The 19166-nt window shown below is 45.3% G+C and overlaps 1 protein-coding gene across 1 annotated transcript in view; it reads left to right on the top strand.

Annotated features, from left to right (window-relative positions):
• LOC140198203 (chloride intracellular channel protein 1-like) overlaps positions 1-18056 on the top strand; it is a 53577-nt gene extending 35521 nt beyond the window's left edge. The window contains exons 2-6 of the mRNA XM_072259236.1: positions 4386-4495; positions 7911-8042; positions 10989-11095; positions 14124-14305; positions 17707-18056. Of these exons, the coding sequence (XP_072115337.1) occupies positions 4386-4495; positions 7911-8042; positions 10989-11095; positions 14124-14305; positions 17707-17868 (693 nt within the window). The 3' untranslated portion in view covers positions 17869-18056. The remainder of the gene's footprint in view (positions 1-4385; positions 4496-7910; positions 8043-10988; positions 11096-14123; positions 14306-17706) is intronic.
• The last annotated feature ends 1110 nt before the right edge of the window (positions 18057-19166 follow it).

Raw genomic sequence — 19166 nt, 5'->3', positions numbered from 1 at the left:
AGATATAAAAGCCGTGAGCATTAGCTTCTTGCAGCAGCAGCAAAGGACGTGGCAAACATGGGTTAGCACAAGTTAACTTAAATTTAACTTGCTTAATAAAGTCAACATAATGACTGTGTGTGTGTGTGAGAGAGAGAGAGAGAGAGGAAAGGAAATTTTGTCTGAGGTAATGTTAGGGTTTTTCACGTTGGTTCCCAGAATCTGACAGTAGAGGGAAGAAGCTATTGTTGAACTTTGAGGTGTGGGTCTTCAGGCTCCTGCACCTCCGGACTGGTAACAGCTTCAAGCAGAAGGCATGAGGGCCCATGATTATGGATGTCGCCTTCCTAACACACCCTCTTCAGATTTCAGATTCATTTATTTATCACATGTACATCGAAGCGTGCAGTGGAATGGGTCGTTTCCATTAACAACCAACGCAAACTAAGGATGTACTGGTGTTGGGGCCTGTAGACGTCAGCACACGTTCCGGTACCAACACTACCTGCCCACAATATCTACAGAACAATAACAGTAAAACCCCTTTCCTCCCTTCCAACTAAAACACACACACACACACACACACTCTCGCCCCTCTCACCCCCCCTTCTCCCCCCCCCCCATTCACTCACATACTTATACACAGGGCTCCAACCCTAGGACCTCCAGTCGACTGAAAGATTTGTTGACATCTGACTTCCCCAGTAGAATGACGGACGGCATTGCCAACCTGATATCAGACCATGGAGATTGCTAGCCTTTGACTACAGAATGCTCCAATCTGGACTCCAGCCTAATCTTTAACTCCCTTCTCATCGCTGTCCCCAGACTGTAACCCAACCATTAACTTCACCCGACTGACCCCAAAGCCACCCCTACGAATGTTAATAAGTACAACCCAAGTCTGGGCTACGACCTCGACGGACATCTCAGCTTAGTGCCACCTTAACTATCCAGACGTCTGTGTATCTGTCCCTTGATGCAACTGGCTGAGTCCACCATTCTCTGCAGACAGTGCATCGGGGTTTCCTAAAAAGATCCTGATCTGTGGTGCTGTCTGGGTGAAGTCTGCATATTCTTCCTATAACCATGTGAGGTTCCCTGAATGTTCCGGTTTCCTCCCAACTTCCAAAGATGTGGTGCAAATTCCCTTCTGAAGTGAAGAGCATCCAATTGATGGATGGGTGTGAGTGTGTGAGAGGGTATAAATTGCGGGGGTACAGTGAATGATGGCAGGGGCCAGTGAGTGGGAATGATGGGGGGTGGGGTGGTTCTTGAAGACACAAGACTGGTGACGCTGGGATGTGGAGCAACACACAAAAAGCCTGGGGAACTTGGTGGAAATGGACAGTCATCATTTTGGGTCGAGACTGGTCTGGGCTGGGATCGCTTCGCCCAGTTAAATGGCCTCATGTCGCTTAGCACAGGGATCTTTTTACTGCCCAGGGTTAAGTCCTTCTCTAGAGAGCGGAGTGCAGAACTCCAGTTCACACGGGCGTGAGATCCTGTCCTGCCTCATTTTCCTATCTTGTGACTATGAGCGAACTATGAAGCAAAGGTGTGACTGGTTGTGACATGCTTGAGCAGTTCTGTGGCTGTGGAAATGCAAATTGCCTGTGTGCAAAGCTCACAAAATGCTGGAGGAACTCAGCAGGTCAGGCAGCATCTATGGAGGGGAATAAACAGCTGACATTTCATCTGATTTTGACATGGTCTTATTACCCTAATCTTCCTGAGTAACTTCTTTCCCATTTGCAAATGTCTCACTTGTGTATGCAATCTGTGCAAGGAGCAATATGGCTATTGATCAGGGAATTTGATCTTCCTTTATTTGCCTATAAGTCCAAACCATCAACAGGCTATATCTGTTCTGTAGCTGAGGGAATTATAATTTCTAATGATTAAAAGTTAATGCAAGATTTAGTTTAGTTTGTGTGGTTTTCTGCAAATTTTTTTCATTTATTTTGTTTAGTGACAACGTGGAGTCAGCCGTTCAGACCCTTCGTGCCAGGCCGTCCCAGCAACCCCACAACCCTGATTAACCCCTACCTCATGACAGGACAGTTTTTAACGATTGATTAATCTACCCCTTTGGACTGTGGGAGGAAACCGGCGGACCCGGAGAAAACCCACACATTCCACAGGGAGGATGTACAGAGGCACCGGAATTGAACTCTGAACTTCATAACGCCCTGAGCTGTCATTGTGTCACGATAACCGCTACACTGCCATGTCACCCTATTTTCTGATTCTTCCATTCCTTTTTCTGTGCGTAACGCTACAAATTTAAACTCAGCATATCCGGCCCCTCTCCATCCCAACCTGTGAACCCTCGATGGACCCAGTGACACCTCCCCACCACACACACACACACACACACACACACACACACACACACACACACACACACACACACACACTCTGCACCACTGAATGATCATCAAAATGTAATGCAGCTGCTGGAAATCTGAAATAAATACAGGAAATGTTGGAAACGCTCAGCAGGTCAGGCAGCATCTGTGAGGAGAGAAACAGTTAATTGAAAAAGGATCTAGTACTTTCCCAGCTTATATGACGAATATACGCTTCCCATTTGGGTTACCCAGAGAAATCAGTGGTATCAGAGCTCTGCATTGGCCGACTTGGTCACAAAACTACTGTGCCACGCCAGTGGCTTTTGAGAGTCCTGCTTAAGGAAGCTATTGAAATAAAACTAGGGTAAAAGAATTTTAATAAAGACAAAAATGTCACTCTAAGTAAGAACTGGAACTGGATTGTAAACAAGGTGGGAGAGCGGAAACCTGATTGGCTGAGGACTAACCAATCATGAGGGACGGACTACGGGGGTATAAATACCACCAGACTAGATATACCTAGGCATCATCCCTGATGTAGATGGCAGAGTTTGTCATCGAGATGTCAGTTATAATCGATACCTGTACCTAGCTGGAAGCCCAAGAAGAGTTTATTTGTCAAACAGTTAATTGTTTCAGGTGGGAGAGCATAGGAGCAGCTAGTTCATCTGACTGTTCAAACCTGCTCTGCCATGCAAAATGTTCGTAGGTTCAAAGTAATATTTATTATCAGAGTACATACTTGTCACTACTTAGATTCTTTTTCCTGCAGGCACACTCAGCAAATCTATAGAATAGTAACTGTAAACAGGATCAATGGAACAGCAAGAGCATAGAAGACAACAAACTGTACAGATACAAATATAAATAAATAGTAACAATTAACAAGGTAAAGAGTTGTTAAAGTGAGATCATTGGTTTTGGGAATATCTCAATAGATGAGTGTAGTTGAAAGGACTAGATACAGTGGGATTGGGGGGTATGTTTCCTATGGTGAGGGTATCCAGAACTAGAGGACACAGCCTCAGAATTGACGGGTGACCTTTCAGAACAGAGGTAAGGAGGAATTTTTTTTTAGCCAGAGAGAAGTAAATCTTGTGGAATGCTCTGCTACAAACTGCGGTGGAGGCCAAGTCCATGGGTATATTTAATGTGATCAGTCGGGGCATCAGAGGATATGGCCAGAAGACAGGTGTATGTGGTTGAGTGGGATCCAGGATCAGCCATGATGGAATGGCAGAGCAGACTTGATGGGCTCAATGGCCTAATTCTGCTCCTATGTCTCATGGTTTTGTCTTCTCTTGTTCAAGAGTCTGATGGTTGAGGTGTATTAACTGTTCTTGAACCTGGTGGTGCGAGTCCTGAGGCTCCTGTACCTTCTACCTGATGGAAGCAGTGAGAAGGTGATTGCCCAATTCATCGTCGTCTCTTCTGCAGGGCCCCCTCATCTTCAACCCCTTTATCTTTCAAAAGTGTGTAGCTTCAGCACAATACATCAGGGATATCATCGCTGGTATCTACAGGAGGCACTGCCTCAAGAGGGCAACATTGATCACCAAAGATCTTCGCCGTCCAGGACAAGCCATCTCATAGCAACCATTAGGCAGGAAATGCAGAAGCTAAAGTCCAATACCACCAGGTTCAGAACAGCTACTTCCACTCAACCATTCAGTTCTTGAACAATCTCAAACATGACTTCACTATAGCACTTGATACTAAAACAGACTTTGTTTTATTTTAATTCTAATTGTGTTGTTTCTTGTCAAAGAAAAATTGTATTTAGTTGATATTTTTCTTGTGTACTGCAGCTTGTAACATGCTGTGTGCCTGTACTGTTGTTGCAAATAGGCTTTCTCATTGCTTCTGTGGATACGTGCACCTGTCTACATGGCAATAAGCTCGTCCACTACTCTCTGAGAGGAGAAATGTTTTAATGACAACTCGAAGCGCCAGTAGGGTCTGTTCCATGCTGTATCTCTAAATTTAAAATAAATCAAATCTGACACCTGTGTGTTCTTTCTTTCTGTTCCCCAACCCCTCTCTCTCTCGCAGGCTGGAAGTGATGGACAAAGCATCGGCAACTGCCCATTCTCTCAGCGACTCTTCATGGTTCTCTGGCTCAAAGGGGTCACCTTCAACGTTACCACACTGGACATGAAGAGGTTAGTGACGTGCGCTAGTGAAGGGGATTGGCACTGGGCAGGAGAATGCAGTTGAGACCATGAGGTGTGGAAAAGTGATATGAGTGACATCTGTGACAACAATGACAAAAGTAACATCTGTGGTCTTAATCCCAGGAAGATGATGCTGGAGAGATAGTAATGGGTGGAAAAGAAATGGCAGAAGAACTTCAGTATTTTGCGTCAGTCTTCACTGTGGAAGACACTAGCAGTATGCCAGAAATTTGCAAGTGTCGGGGCAGAAGTGAGTGCAGTTGCCATTACTAAGGAGAAGGTGTTTAGGAAACTGAAAGGTCTGAAGGTAGATAAGTCACCTGGACCAGATGGATTGCATGCCAGGGTTCTGAAAAGAGTAGCTAAAGAGATTGTGAAAGTATTAGAAATGATCTTTCAAGAATCACTGGATTCTGGAATGGTTTCAGAGGACTGGAAATTTGCAAATGTCACTGCAGTCTTTAAGAAAGGAGGGAGGCAGAAGAAAGGAAATTATAGACCAGTTAGCCTGAATTCAGTGGTTGGAAAGATGTCGGAGCCAATTATTAAGGATGAGGTTTCGGTGTTGAATTGATGGGAGAAGGGGGTAAAACAAGAAGGGAAGGAATTATAATTGACTCAACGTAGAATTGGACATACTATGCTTAATTATTCCTTATACCTTGTTGGAAAACATCACTCTGGGCTGTCCATTATGAATCAGTTGAATACATTCTATTACAATGTTTGTACAATGTGAAGCATACAAGGTTGAAAGAAGTCAAACATAGCCATCAAATGTATCTTTGCAGGTTGATAGTTTTCAGTTAAAAACTTTAAAGTTATGAAAGTGATTGTAATTTAATTCTCAATATTGTCTTTCATTGTTTACAATCTATAGGGCTTTTGGGGGTAATTTAGTTTTCATGATAAAGAGCTAGTAGGGGTTTTATTTCCAATTCTCCACACCACACTCCAGTCCAGTCGGTCGTAGTAATGAACCATTAAGTTGAACTGCCAACCACCATTAAAAATCAGGAGATGAAGGTTTCAATATACTTGGAGGCACGTAATGAAATAGACCAAAGTCAGCATGGTTTCCATGAGGGGAAATTTTGCGTGACAAAGGCATCCGTTAGTCTTATGAGACCATGGATTTGCACCTTGGAGAGTTTCCAGGGCGCAGGCCTGGGCGAGGTTGTATGGAAGACCAGCAGTTGCCCATGCTGCAAGTCGCCTCTCTGTCGTGGAGAGACACCGATGTTGTCCAAGAGAAGGGCATTAGGACCCATACAGCTTGGCACCAGTGTCATCGCAGGGCAATGTGTGGTCAAGTGCCTTGCTCAAGGACAGAACACGCTGCCTCAGCCAAGGGTCGAACTAGCGACCTTCGGGTCACTAGATGAATGCCTTAACCACTTGGCCACACGCCAACTGTTGCCTGACAAATCTATTGGAATCCTTTGAGGAAGTAAAGGAGATTAGATAAAGGAGAGAGGGTAGAAGACCCTGGAAGAAAGGAATGGGGGAGGAGCACAGAAGGAGGTGATGGGCAGGTAAGGAGATAAAGTGAGAGAGGGAAAACAAATCTATCTGTGGACTAGAGGGATAGAGGAAAACGAAGTGGGGGTGGGGTGGTTACCAGAATTTAGAGAAATCAATGCTGCTGCCATCAAGTTGGAGACCACCAAAATGTAAGGTGAGGAATTGTTCCTCTAATCTGTGCCTGGCCTCAACATGGCCTCATACTGCCATGTGCAGACAGGTCAGTGTGGAAAGGGGAAGTGAAATTAAACTGATTGGCCACCGGGCGATCGTGCTTGCTACTTATTGCGTGTCCTTTTGTTTATTTGGGACACTATGCCGCTTAATTGGGACAAGAGGCTGTTACTGTACAGTGTCTTACTCATATTAGTCTCATTAGACACTACACCGTGATTAGAGCAAACAGGTTTTAAATAGTGTCAGTTGTGTTAAAAAAGCAGTGATTTTTGTCACTGATAGTTGGGGAGCAAATAAACAGCAAGATAATCCAGAACTGTTTTGCTCACTGCAGTTTCAAACATTCAGGCTTGCAGATGCCAGAAATGGAGGGGAGTGAAAATGAAACGATTCCACTACTTCACGAAGTTAGATATTACATAGAATTTGAAGGTATCGACAATCATCTTGATTGTTACAATGAAAATGAAGAGTTGGAAAATGCAATCATCAAAAGTATTCTATGAAAGCAGTTCACTCTTTGCACTAGATGCCTGCACTGACTTTATTCGTTTACAGAACATGGCTGATGAATTCCTCCATCGAGAACTATTATGAACTAATACACAGATCTATAGTACTGTAGTCGTATTGATAGTGTTCTAATTTGTTCTGTATTTCGGTTAAATACGTAATTTGTTATTCAGCTTGCCATTTTCATACCTTCTCAATTATTTCCATGACACTTCGACTAACTGGGGCAGCTGCCTAATTATGCCAAAATGTACTGGTCCCAGTGTGTCCCAATTAACTGGAATGCACTCTACTTCTCCAAATCTCTTATAAATGTTGCTATTGTACCTGCTGCTGCCACTTCCTCTGGCAGCTCGTTCCATATACAGACCAACCTATAAGTGAGGAAGTCCCTCGGATCCTTGCCAAATCATTCACTTCTCACCTTAAACACCATGCCCTTTTGGTTTTTGGTTCTCTCTCCCTGGTTCTCCTACATTCTAAGGAACGAGGTGCTATCCTGCCAAACCTCTTATTGTAGCTCAGGTCCCGGAGTCCCCACGATGTTCTTGTAAAATGAGGCGTAGTCGGGATGAATGCACACAATCTTTTTCTTAGGATTGCAGAGTCAGAAATTGAAGGGCATGGGTTTAGGATGGGGGTGGGGAGATGTAATAGGAGCCAAGTGGCAACCTTTTCACTGAGCTGCCAGAGAAAGTGATTTGAGGCATGGGGTTAGGAAGGAAATGATCAGCCATGATGAAGTGGCAGAGCAGACTTGATGGGGTGAATGGCCTAATCCTGCTCCTATGTTTTATGGTCTTATGAAAGCAGGCACATCACTAACATTTAAAAGGCACGTGCAGAGGAATGATTTGGAGGGATATGGGACAAATGCAGGTAAATGGGAATCTTGGTCGGCATGGACCATTTGGGTTGAAGGGCTCACATTCATGCCGTGTGATCTGACTTCTAAATCTTTGCATTCTATCCAGCATAATGGAGTCTTGAAAGTAATGTCTTGGAACAGTCCAGGAAGATGTTCAACCCTTCTGCTCTCTGCTGGAGTTTTCCATGTGTAGCCAGTGCCACCAGTTTCAGTGACCAGTGATCAGGGCCCTCTCTGATGAAGTGTGGCCCTAGCGAGTTTATTCATTTGCTTCTACTAACCTGTAAACTCTCTCTCTTCCTCTGAACTTCCCCACTTTAGGAAATTTGAAAACCAGTACCTCAAGGATTTGGCTCCGGGAGTTCAACCACCTTTCCTGCTGTACGACAATGAGGTGAAGACGGACACCAACAAAATCGAGGAATTTCTGGAGGAAACCCTCTGCCCTCCCAAGTACGTGACCTTATGTCAACATTGCACAGCTTGTCTGAAAGTTTGACTGCAGTATCCACCGTCAAAGACCCACGCCATCTAGGGCATGCCTGCTTCTTGCTACTATCATCAGGCAGGAGATACAGAAACCCCAGACTCCACACCACCAGGTTTGGGAAGAGTTATTACCCTGCAACCATCAGGCTCCTGAATTGGCATGGTAACTTCACTCATCACAACTCTAAACTGGTTCTACAACCTACAAGCCCAATTTCAAGGACCCGTTTGAACTCTCATTGACAGTATTATTTACTTTCACATTGGATCTTTGTTAGTCTTTGTCTGTTTATGTTTAGCTTTTCATAACTTCTGCAGTGTTTCCATTTAATGACGGCAAGAAATGAATGTCAAGATCAGGCATGGCAGCATATTCATACTTGGATAATACATGTACTTTGTGAACTTGAACTTTTGAATATCGCATGCTCATCTTTAATAGTTGAGGCACTGAGTTCAAGAGTTAGGAAGTGATGTTACAGCCTTTTAAAGCCCTTGTTAGGCTGCATCTGGAGTATTGCATTCTTGTCTGGTTGCCCCATCTTAGGAAGGATGTGAAGGCTGTAAGGAGTTGCAGAAGAGGTTTACCAGCATTCCACCGAGATTGGAGAGCATGAGCTGTAAGGACAGGTTGGCAAACTAGTGTTGTTTTCTCCAGAGCTGAGGGGAGACTCCCTCCAAAGATAGGAGTTTATAATTTATGAGGGCCATAGTTAGATTACAGTGTCGTTTTTTTTTAAATTTTCCAGGATCAAAATGTCTGATACTAGAGACAACGTAAGGTGTAAGAGGGAAGGGGGGGATGTTTAAGGGAGATGTGCGAGGCAAGTTTTCTGACAGAGTAGTGGCTGCCTGGGCTGGGGATAGAGGCATATGTGGTAGAGGTATTTAAGAGGCTCTCTTCACAGAGAATGGAGAGATCAGGATCTTGTGCAAGTGAAATAAATTAGGTACCATTGAAAATAGTTTGGCAGGACATCATAGCCGAAGGCAGCATCTTGGAAAACCATGTATATGGAGAAGTTCCAAAGGAAAGGGAATGGATACTTTGAAGGAAGTTATGTGAAGAAATAAGATAGATGGGATTGCTATCTCTCCCCTCTGCCCTTTGCACCTTGCTTTTTACTTCTTTGGAAGAATAATGTGCTGCTGTCTACATCAATGGTGCAGCATTTTAGAGGGTGGACATCTTCAAGTTCCTTAAGGGTAAACACCACAAGTAGCCTGTCCTGATCCAATCATGTAGTTGTCATGGTCAGTAAAGCTTGCCGATACCTGTACTTCCTCAGGAAGGTTGCGAAATTTGGCGTGTCCCCGTAGAAAACATCCTACCTGATGCGTCATGACTTGGTATCGCCACAGCAATGCCCATGACTGCAAGAAACTAGAGAGAGTCATGGACGTAGCTCAGCACATCACAGAAATCAGCCTCCCCCTCCCCCCCATGGACTCTGACTATACTTCCCACTGTCTCAGGAGAGCGGCCACCATAGTCAAAGAACACACCAACACCAGATATTTTCTACAAAAACCTGAAAGCACGTACAACCGCACTCAAGGACCACTTCTACCCCACTGTTATAAGACTGTTGAATGGTTCCCTAGAAAGATGAGATCGATTGATGAGCTCACAATCTTGTCTCGTTAAAATCTTACATCTTATTACTCTCTCTGTAGCTGCTACACTTTATTCTGCATTTGTTGTTGTATTACCTTGTTCTATCTCAATGCACTGTGTAATGATCTGATCTGTATGCAAGACGAGATGTTCATTAGACTGCAGTCCATGTGACAACAATAAACCAATCCCAGTTGGCCTTTATAAATCAGGGCACTGAGCACAGGATGTTGTAGTTGTACAAGATGGTGGTGAGGCCATATTTGGAATATGGTGTTCAGTTTTGATCAGCCTGCTGTTGGAAAGGTGCCTTTAAACTGGAAAAAGTACAGAGGATGTTGCTGGAACTGGAGAGAGGTTGACCAGGTTGGAATTTTATTGCTTGGAGTGTAGGAGACAAGAGGTTATATTATTGAAATGTATAAGTTCAAAATAAATCTATTATCAAAATATATATGTGTCACCACATATGACCCTGAGATTCACTTTATTGCGAGCATTCAAGGTAAATACAGAGAACCACACACATGACCGTCAAACAACCAATGTGCAAAAGACAAAAACTGTACAAATACAAAAAAAATCCCAACATAATAATAATAAATAAATCAAGAAATATCGAGAACGTGAGATGAAGAGCCAATGGGTTGGGGGAACAGTTCAGTGTTTGGTTGAGTGAAGTTGTCCCATCTGGGGTAATAACTGTTTTTACTGTGGGTCCTGAGGCTCCTGTAACTCCTTCCTGATGGCAGCAGCGAGTAGAGAGCATGGTCTGGGAGGTGGGGGTCGCTGATGATGGACACTTAGTGTATAATGTCATGATGGACATAGGGTGACTGCACGATTTTTTTTTTGCCCCAGGAAGGGGAATCAATCTAGAGGACATAGGTTTGGGGCAGGGGTTACCAATCTTTTTTATGCCTTGGACCCCTGCCATTAAGCTAGGGATCTGTGGACCCCCAGGTTGAGAACCTCTGGATTAGAATGAGAGGGAAAACTTGGGAGGGGGCAAGACAATTGTAGAGAGTGGATTGAATATTAAATGATTATCTGAGGAAGTATTGGACGCTTCGGAAGGTACAAGCACAGGAATGATTTAGAGAAGTACGGGACAAGCTGAAATGGGAATCATGAGACAGTTGAGCTAAAGGGGCCACTTCCGTTCTGTGTGACTCCCATTACGATCAGATCAGCTGTGATCTTATTGGTGGAGTAGGATTGAGGGTCAAGTGACCTTGGCCTCATTCATCCTTTCCAGGGTTTAACATGACTCTCATTTCTTTTTGCTTCAGGTACCCACGCCTCGCGGCGAAGAATCCAGAATCCAACACCGCTGGGAGCAATGTCTTCTCAAAGTTCTCTGCCTACATTAAGAACGCCAATCCCGGCATGAATGACAGTAAGTGGATGTACAATAGAGAGTGCAGAAAGCAGCCCTTCAGCCCAACGTATCAGTGCTGGCCATGATGCCAACTTGAACTAACCACATCACTTGTGAGTTGTGTATTTCCTCTGTTCTGTGCCTGTCTATATCAAAGTCAAAGTCCGGTTTATTGCCACATTCACAAGGACGTGTATGCACAGGTGCCTTGGTTGCAGTAGTATCACAGTCACATAGCATTTGTGTCTACATTCATAGCTCCCCAGCAGCGCCTTCCTGGGAGTATCTAGGGAAAAATAACTTGCCTTGCAAATCGCCTTTAAACTTGTGAACTCTAGTGCAACAGGCACAAAACGCTGGGGGAACTCAGCAACTCAGGCAGCATGTATTGAAATGAATAAACAGTTGACGTTTTGGGCCAGGACCCTTCATCAGGACTGGAAAGGAAGGAGGCAGAAGCCAGAATAAGGTGGTGGGTGAGGGGATTCTACAGCTGAGGGGGAGGGATTTGAAATCAAGGTGACTGGATTGTCAGCCTAGGCCTCCTAGTCCAATGTAACAATTATGCCCCTACTTACCTTAAGGTTAAAACAACCCTTAGGGGAAAAGTGATCATAATATGATTTAATTCACCCTGAAAGCTGAGAAGGAGAACCTAAAGTTTGATGTATCAGTATTAGAGTGGAGTAAAGGGAATTACAGAGGCGTGAGAGAGGAAATGGTCAGAATTGATTGGAAAAGAATACTGGCAGGGATGACAGCAGAGCGGCAATAGCTGGAATTTCTGGAAGCATTTTGGAAGGCACAGGATATATACATCCCAAAGAGGAGGAAGTATTAGCAAGGAAAGATTCGCAAGGAAGTATTCGTGGCTAAGAAGGGAAATCAAGGCCAACATAAAAACCAAAGAGAGGGCATATCATAGAGCAAAAATTAGTGGAAGTTAGAGGATTGGGAAGCTTTCAAGTACCAACTGAAGGCAACTAAAAAGGTAAAGGTCGATTATGAAGGCAGCACACACAAAGTACTGGAGGAACTCAACGGGCCAGGCAGCATCTGTGGAAAAAAGAGTACAGTCGATAATTTCGGGCCAAGACCCTTCAGTAGAACCCTTCAACCCAGTACAGTGACGGGATTGCTACACTACGAAGTCTCTTCTGGGGATGCCTCCCTGACAAAGTTTAAATCTTCCAGTCCTGATGAAGGGTCTTGGCCCAAAACGTCGACTGTACTTTTTTCCACAGATGCTGCCTGGCCTGCTGAGTTCCTCCAGTATTTTGTGTGTGCTACTTGGATTTCCAGCATCTGCAGAGTTTCTCTTGTTTGTGATATGAAAGTAAGCTAGCCAATAATATTAAAGAGGATACCAAAAGTTTTTCACATATATAAGGTATAAAAGAGAGGCGAGAGTGGATATCAGACCACTGGAAAATAATTCTGGAAAGGTACTGATGAGGGACTCTGCCTGTATTCACTAGAATTCAGAACAATGAGGGGTGACCTCATTGAAACCTGTCGAATGATGAAAGGCCTTGATAGACTGGAAGTGGGAAAGATGTTTCCTATAGCAGGAGAGTCTAAATCCAGAGGATGCAGACAGCCTCAGAATAGAGGGGCATCCTTTTGGAATGGGGATGAGGAATTTCTTTGGCCAGAGAGTGGTGAATCTGTGGAATTCTTTGCCCCAGGCTGCTGTGGTTGCCAAGCCTTTATATATATTTAAAGCACTGGTTGATAGATTCTTGTTTGGGCATGAAGGGATACGAGGAGAAGGTAGGAGATTGAGGCTGAGAGGAAAATTGTGTCAGCCATGATCGAATGGCAGAGCAGGATCAATGGGCCAAATGGCCTAATTCTGCTCCTATATCTTATGGTCTTATGGTCTTTATCTATTTGGAAGTGTTTGGTGTGATATCTGGAAGGCAGCACCTATAATTCAGTTGGAAGTTGCATTGGGTAGGTCAAAGTAGAGTTTATTAACATACTGTATCGCAAGTGTCTTATAAGACCATGATAAGACATAGGGGCAGTATTAGGCCATTGGACATATCAAGTCTGCTCTGTCCATTCTATCATGGCTGATTTATCCCTCTCAACCCATTCTCCTGCCTTCTCTCTTAACCTTTGACACCTTTACTAGTCATAGATCCATCAGCCTCTACGTTAAATATGCTCAGTGACTTGACCACTATTGCCAGCTGTGGCAATGAATTCCACAGATTCACCACACTCTTGCTAAAGAAATCCTCATCTCTATTATGAAGGGAGACCCTTCTATTATGAGGCTGTGCCCTCTGGTCCTAGACTCTCGCACAGTAGGAAACATCCTCTCCATATCGACTCTATCTACACCGTTCAATATATGGTAGGTTCTGTGAGATCCCACCTCATTTTTCTAATCTCCAGCGCATACAGGGCCAGAAACAAATGCTGCTCATACATTAACCCTTTCAATCCTGGGGTCATTCTTGTGAACCTCCTCTGGACCCTCTCCAATACCAACACATTTTTTCTTCAATGTGGGGCCCTAAACTGCTGCCAGTACTCCAAGTGTGGTCTGACCAATGCCTTCTAAAGTCTCAGCATTACGTCTTTGCTTTTATATTCTAGTCCTCTCGAAATGAATGCTAACATTGCAGCTGTGCGCAGTTGCAATGGAAAGCTTACCTGTAGCAGCACCATAGGAACGTAATATCAGAGAAACAGCATTCACAAAAAGAAACATAAATTACACAGAGCTTTACAAGGAAGAGCACAATTAGAGCAAAGAAAACTCCTGTTTTAAAAGTGCTTCCCTTTATTTTGTAGTGAGTAATCAACATGGTATTGCTACACTGAGGTAGTGTTTGTACAGGTTGGTTCAAGAACTGCATGACTGAAGAGAAGTAACTGGTGGTGTGGGACGCTGAGCTTCTTTACCTCCTGCCAAGCTGAATTGTGCAGGGAAGGGAATCAAACTTGCGACTGTCAGGTCAACCATCGACATGCGGCCTGTGAGCATACCTAACCAGCATTGCTGAGAGTTCTTCCTTTGTCTCCCCGCCAGCGCTGGAGAAGGGGCTGTTAAAATCCTTGGCTCAGCTGGACGAGTACCTCAACAGCCCCCTGCCCGATGAGATTGACGAGAACAGCGCAGAGGACATCGGCACATCCACCAGGAAATTTCTGGATGGCAATGAACTGACCCTTGCCGACTGTAATCTTCTACCGAAACTCCACATTGTGCAGGTAAAGAAAACTGCTTCTATAGTGGGCCTGCTACTGGAATGGCATTGTCACAGACTCCAAATACAAAACTATAAGCAGAATTAAGCCATGTGGCCCATCTAGTCTGCCATTCAATCATGACTGAAATGTTTTTCTCTAGACTCCATTTTCCTGCTTTCTCCCCATAAGTGCACTGAGAGCAGTAAGCGTAAAGGAGTTGGGTGCTTACTGTTCTGGTTAACAACAGATGAGTACAGATGGTGCAATCCTGGTCATATTACGATCGAGGAACGTGTTTGTAGACCGGATATTGAACTTTTTGCTGTTGGACACCAGACGTATTCCACCGAGATACAACACTGGGCGTCACGGGAGGTTGTTCCTGCCTGTGGCCATCGAATTTTGCAGCTCCTCCCATGGAGGGTCAGCCACCCTGAGCCAATAGGCTGGTCCTGGACTTATTTCCATCTGGCATAGTTTGCATATTGTTGTTTGATTGTTTGTGGTTTTTGTATTGCTATATTTACGCTCTATTCTTGGTTGGTGCGGCTGTAACGAAACCCAATTTCCCTCGGGATCAATAAAGCATATCTATCTATCTATCTATTTATCTATCTATCTGTAACCTTTAACCACCACCCCCCACCCCCCCGTCAAGCAAGAACCTATTAATCTCTGTCTTTAATGACTTGGCTTCCACAGACTTCCGTGGCAATAAATTCTACAGAGTCACCACCATCTGTCTGACAGAGTTCCTCTTCCTCTCAGTTTTAATAGGACACCTTTTATCGTGAAGCTGTGCCTTCAGATGCAAATGGACACAGCCTCTCCATGTCAACTTTTTCCAGGCCTGTCACTGGGTTTCGATGAGGTCCCCCTCCTAATCTCCATTGAGTACAGGCCCAGAGCCACAAAAACATTCCTCACATGTTAAGCCTTTCAGTGCCGGGATCGTGCTTGTGACCTTCTCCGGGGCCGACACAAATTATGGGAAAGGTTACTTGGGGCTGCGATGCTGGGGATATGTTTTCACCCGGAAGGTGGTGGTGAGTCTATGCAACACACATCAAAGTTGCTGGTGAACGCAGCAGGCCAGGCAGCATCTCTAGGAAGAGGTACAGTCGACATTTCAGGCCGAGACCCTTTGTCAGGACTAACTGAAGGAAGAGTGAGTAAGGGATTTGAAAGTTGGAGGGTGAGGGGGAGATCCAAAATGATAGGAGAAGACAGGAGGGGGAGGGATGGAGCCAAGAGCTGGACAGGTGATTGGCAAAAGGGGATACGAGAGGATCATGGGACAGGAGGTCCGGGAAGAAAGACAAGGGGGGGGGGACCCAGAGGATGGGCAAGAGGTACATTCAGAGGGACAGAGGGAGAAAAAGGAGAGTGAGAGAAAGAATGTGTGCATAAAAATGAGTAACAGATGGGATACGAGGGGGAGGTGGGGCCTTAGCGGAAGTTAGAGAAGTCGATGTTCATGCCATCAGGTTGGAGGCTACCCAGATGGAATATAAGGTGTTGTTCCTCCAACCTGAGTGTGGCTTCATCTTTACAGTAGAGGAGGCCGTGGATAGACATGTCAGAATGGGAATGGGATGTGGAATTAAAATGTGTGGCCACTGGGAGATCCTGCTTTCTCTGGCGGACAGAGCATAGATGTTCAGCAAAGCGGTCTCCCAGTCTGCGTCGGGTCTCGCCAATATATAAAAGGCCACATCGGGAGCACCGGACGCAGTATATCACCCCAGTCGACTCACAGGTGAATTGTTGCCTCACCTGGAAGGACTGTTTGGGGCCCTGAATGGTGGTAAGGGAGGAAGTGTAAGGGCATGTGTAGCACTTGTTCTGCTTACACGGATAAGTGCCAGGAGGGAGATCAGTGGGGAGGGATTGGGGGGACGAATGGACAAGGGAGTCGCGTAGGGAGCGATCCCTGCGGAATGCAGAGAGAGGAGGGGAGGGAAAGATGTGCTTAGTGGTGGGATCCCGTTGGAGGTGGTGGAAGTTACGGAACATCTACGCTCTGTCCGCCAGAGAAAGCAGGATCTCCCAGTGGCCACACATTTTAATTCCACATCCCATTCCCATTCTGACATGTCCATCCACGGCCTCCTCTACTGTAAAGATGAAGCCACACTCAGGTTGTTGGCTTGCACCAGCCTCTGAGCGAAGAAGCTGCCCCTTGGGTTCCCTTAAACATTTCACCTTTCCGGCACTTCCTCGATTTTTCCCCTTGAATACATCCCATTGTCCCTGTGTAAAGATGGATACAGGTTTGTCAATTGGGCCCATGGTAAGATAATGGTGTCCTTCAGCCCATCAAGTCCAGGTTGACCACGAAGCACCGAGTTGCACTAATTGAGGACGAACCCCATTTTTATTCTCCTTGCATCCCGATCGCTCTGCCATTCATCGACACACTACAGACATCCTGCACATTTCCACATCTTTGGGTGGTGGGAGCAAACAGGAACCCACGCAGTCAGGGAGAGAACGTGCAAGTGAGAGAGGCAGAGCTGGAGGTGAGGATTGAACCCAGGTCACTGGCGCTATAAGACAATGGCCCTGACCACTCCACAGTGCTCCCATTGCCTAATAATTTTTTTTTTTTTACGCAGAAATAGCTGTCAAAAGCCCAGAGCCTGACTCAGAGTCCTCTGGCTGCAGAAGATGTCCGGTCCTGGGCTTGGAGGAGTCTGTGTATGATGGGTGGATGGGAAGGAGGAAGAAGGCTTGTTTCACTGTTGCTTTGCCAAACATGGTGGGCATTCGTTGTCGGTGTGGAATGTGTGGTGACTCTTGCGGGCTGCCCCCAGCACTTCCTTAAGTTGCGTTGGTTGTCAACGAAAACGGCACAGTTGATTGTACGATTTTATTGAGATCAGCAATGAATGGGCCCTTTCAGTCCTTTGAGCCACACAGCAACCCTGATTTAATCTTAGCCCAATCACAGGACAATTTTCAATGACCAATTAACCCTCCAACCGCTGCATCTTTGGACTGTGGGAGGAAACCCACACGGTCATGGGGAGAACGTACAAACTTACTCTTCCTTCAGTTAGTCCTGACGAAGGGTCTCGGCCTGAAACGTCGACAGCACCTCTTCCTAGAGATGCTGCCTGGCCTGCTGCGTTCACCAGCAACTTTGATGTGTGTTGCTTGAATTTCCAGCATCTGCAGAATTCCTGTTGTTTGCATACAAACTCCTTACAGGCAGCGGAGGGAATTGAACCCGGGTCGCTGGTATTGTAAAGTGTTGTGCTAACCACTACGCTACCATGCTGCCCTGTGTGATGAATGAATAAATAGATCTGAATGACTGAGGCGTTGAAGCTCGACCATCTTCTGCTGTAGGAATCATCATTAGTTGTCCTGAAGGAAGCCCTTAATTGCCTCCTCTTTGTGTTTTGCCCCTCAAACAGGTGGTGTGCCGGAAATATCGGGGCTTTGAGTTCCCTCAGCAGCTCAAGGGCATCTGGAGGTACCTTAATAGTGCCAACAGCTGCGAGGAATTCGCCAACACCTGCCCGAAAGACGAAGAGATCGAGCTTGCCTACGCGACAGTTGCCAAGCCTCTCAAGTGAAAGGGCTTCGTCTTCAGAGTATCTTCAGCTCAGCTATGTGCAGCCAATTAGATTATCCACATCGTCCAAGAAAATAATTGAAATATTTCCCCCTTTTGTTGAAAAAAAATGTAACTTCTCCAACATTCAGTCACCTAGTTGTCTTTTTATTTGCTTTTCTCAAAAATAAATATTTATGTTTCGTCAGAGTCTTTGTGGTTGCCTGGCAAATGAGACAAGATGGAACTTTGAGCAGCTGTTACGAGATGGTTTAAATGGAACAGTTTTTGATTTAATATTTCTTTAGTTCCTAACACCCCCCCCCCCCACCTCATCCTCTATTTGTGGTTGTCTTTGCGGTTTGGTTAACTTTCTTCACCTCACAGGTGTGAGGTACCGACCTTGGGCCTTGGTTATCAAGTACACCTTTGATGGGTATCACTGGAATGTATTTTGTCCGCTTCTGGCTTCCATTCAGTTGGTGCCTCCACAGTTTGTCCAGAGATGGGCATCTGTCCAGAAAGGTGTAGTGCTAACATGAGTTCGCTGACATTTAAAAGTGGCAGGCAAACCATAAAGTTTAGAGGCAGAATTAAGCCATCAAGTTCTCTCCACCATTCAATCATAGCTGAATTTTCCTTTCCTCAGACCTTGGTAACCCCCTTTCCAAGCCAGAATCTATTGATCCCTGTTTCACCCAATGATTTGGTCTCCACAAACCTCTGTAGCAAAGAATTCAACAGATTTACCACCCTCTGGCTAAAGAAAATCCACTTCCTCTCTGTTCTAATGTCCCCTTATTCCAATCTGTGCCCTCAGATGCTAGACTCTCCTCTTGACTGAAACATCCTCACCATGCCCACTCTATCTAGGCTTTTACTTGGTAGGTTTCAGTGAGATCCTCCCCTTCCCCTCCACCCTTCTGAACTCCATTGAGTATAGGCCCAGAGACATCAAATGCTCTTCGTATGGTTCGTTCATTCACCCGTTGTGTGCTGTGTCGTGTGACGTGGGTAATCATGGTCTTTCCATGACCATGATTGTTCTTGGGCAATTTTTTTTTACAGGAATGGTTTGCCATTGCCTTCTTCAGGGCAGTGTCTTTACAAGACGGGTGACCTCCATCCACTATCAGTACTCTTCAGAGACTGCTGAGCGTCCTTGGTCACATAACCAGAACTTGTGACTAGGTAGACTAGGCCTCAAGCCAAGGTGTTGCTTGTTTGCAGCTGCCCAGGAAACAGGTCTTGGAGTCGGTGCTGGAGGCAATGAGGTGTGGCAGCCATGCTGGTGGCATCAGTGCTGCCCTCTAGTGTTCG

The sequence above is a fragment of the Mobula birostris genome, chromosome 5, assembly GCF_030028105.1.
Source record: "Mobula birostris isolate sMobBir1 chromosome 5, sMobBir1.hap1, whole genome shotgun sequence".
Classification (NCBI taxonomy): Eukaryota; Metazoa; Chordata; class Chondrichthyes; order Myliobatiformes; family Myliobatidae; genus Mobula; species Mobula birostris.
This window is presented reverse-complemented; position numbering and strand designations above follow the sequence as displayed.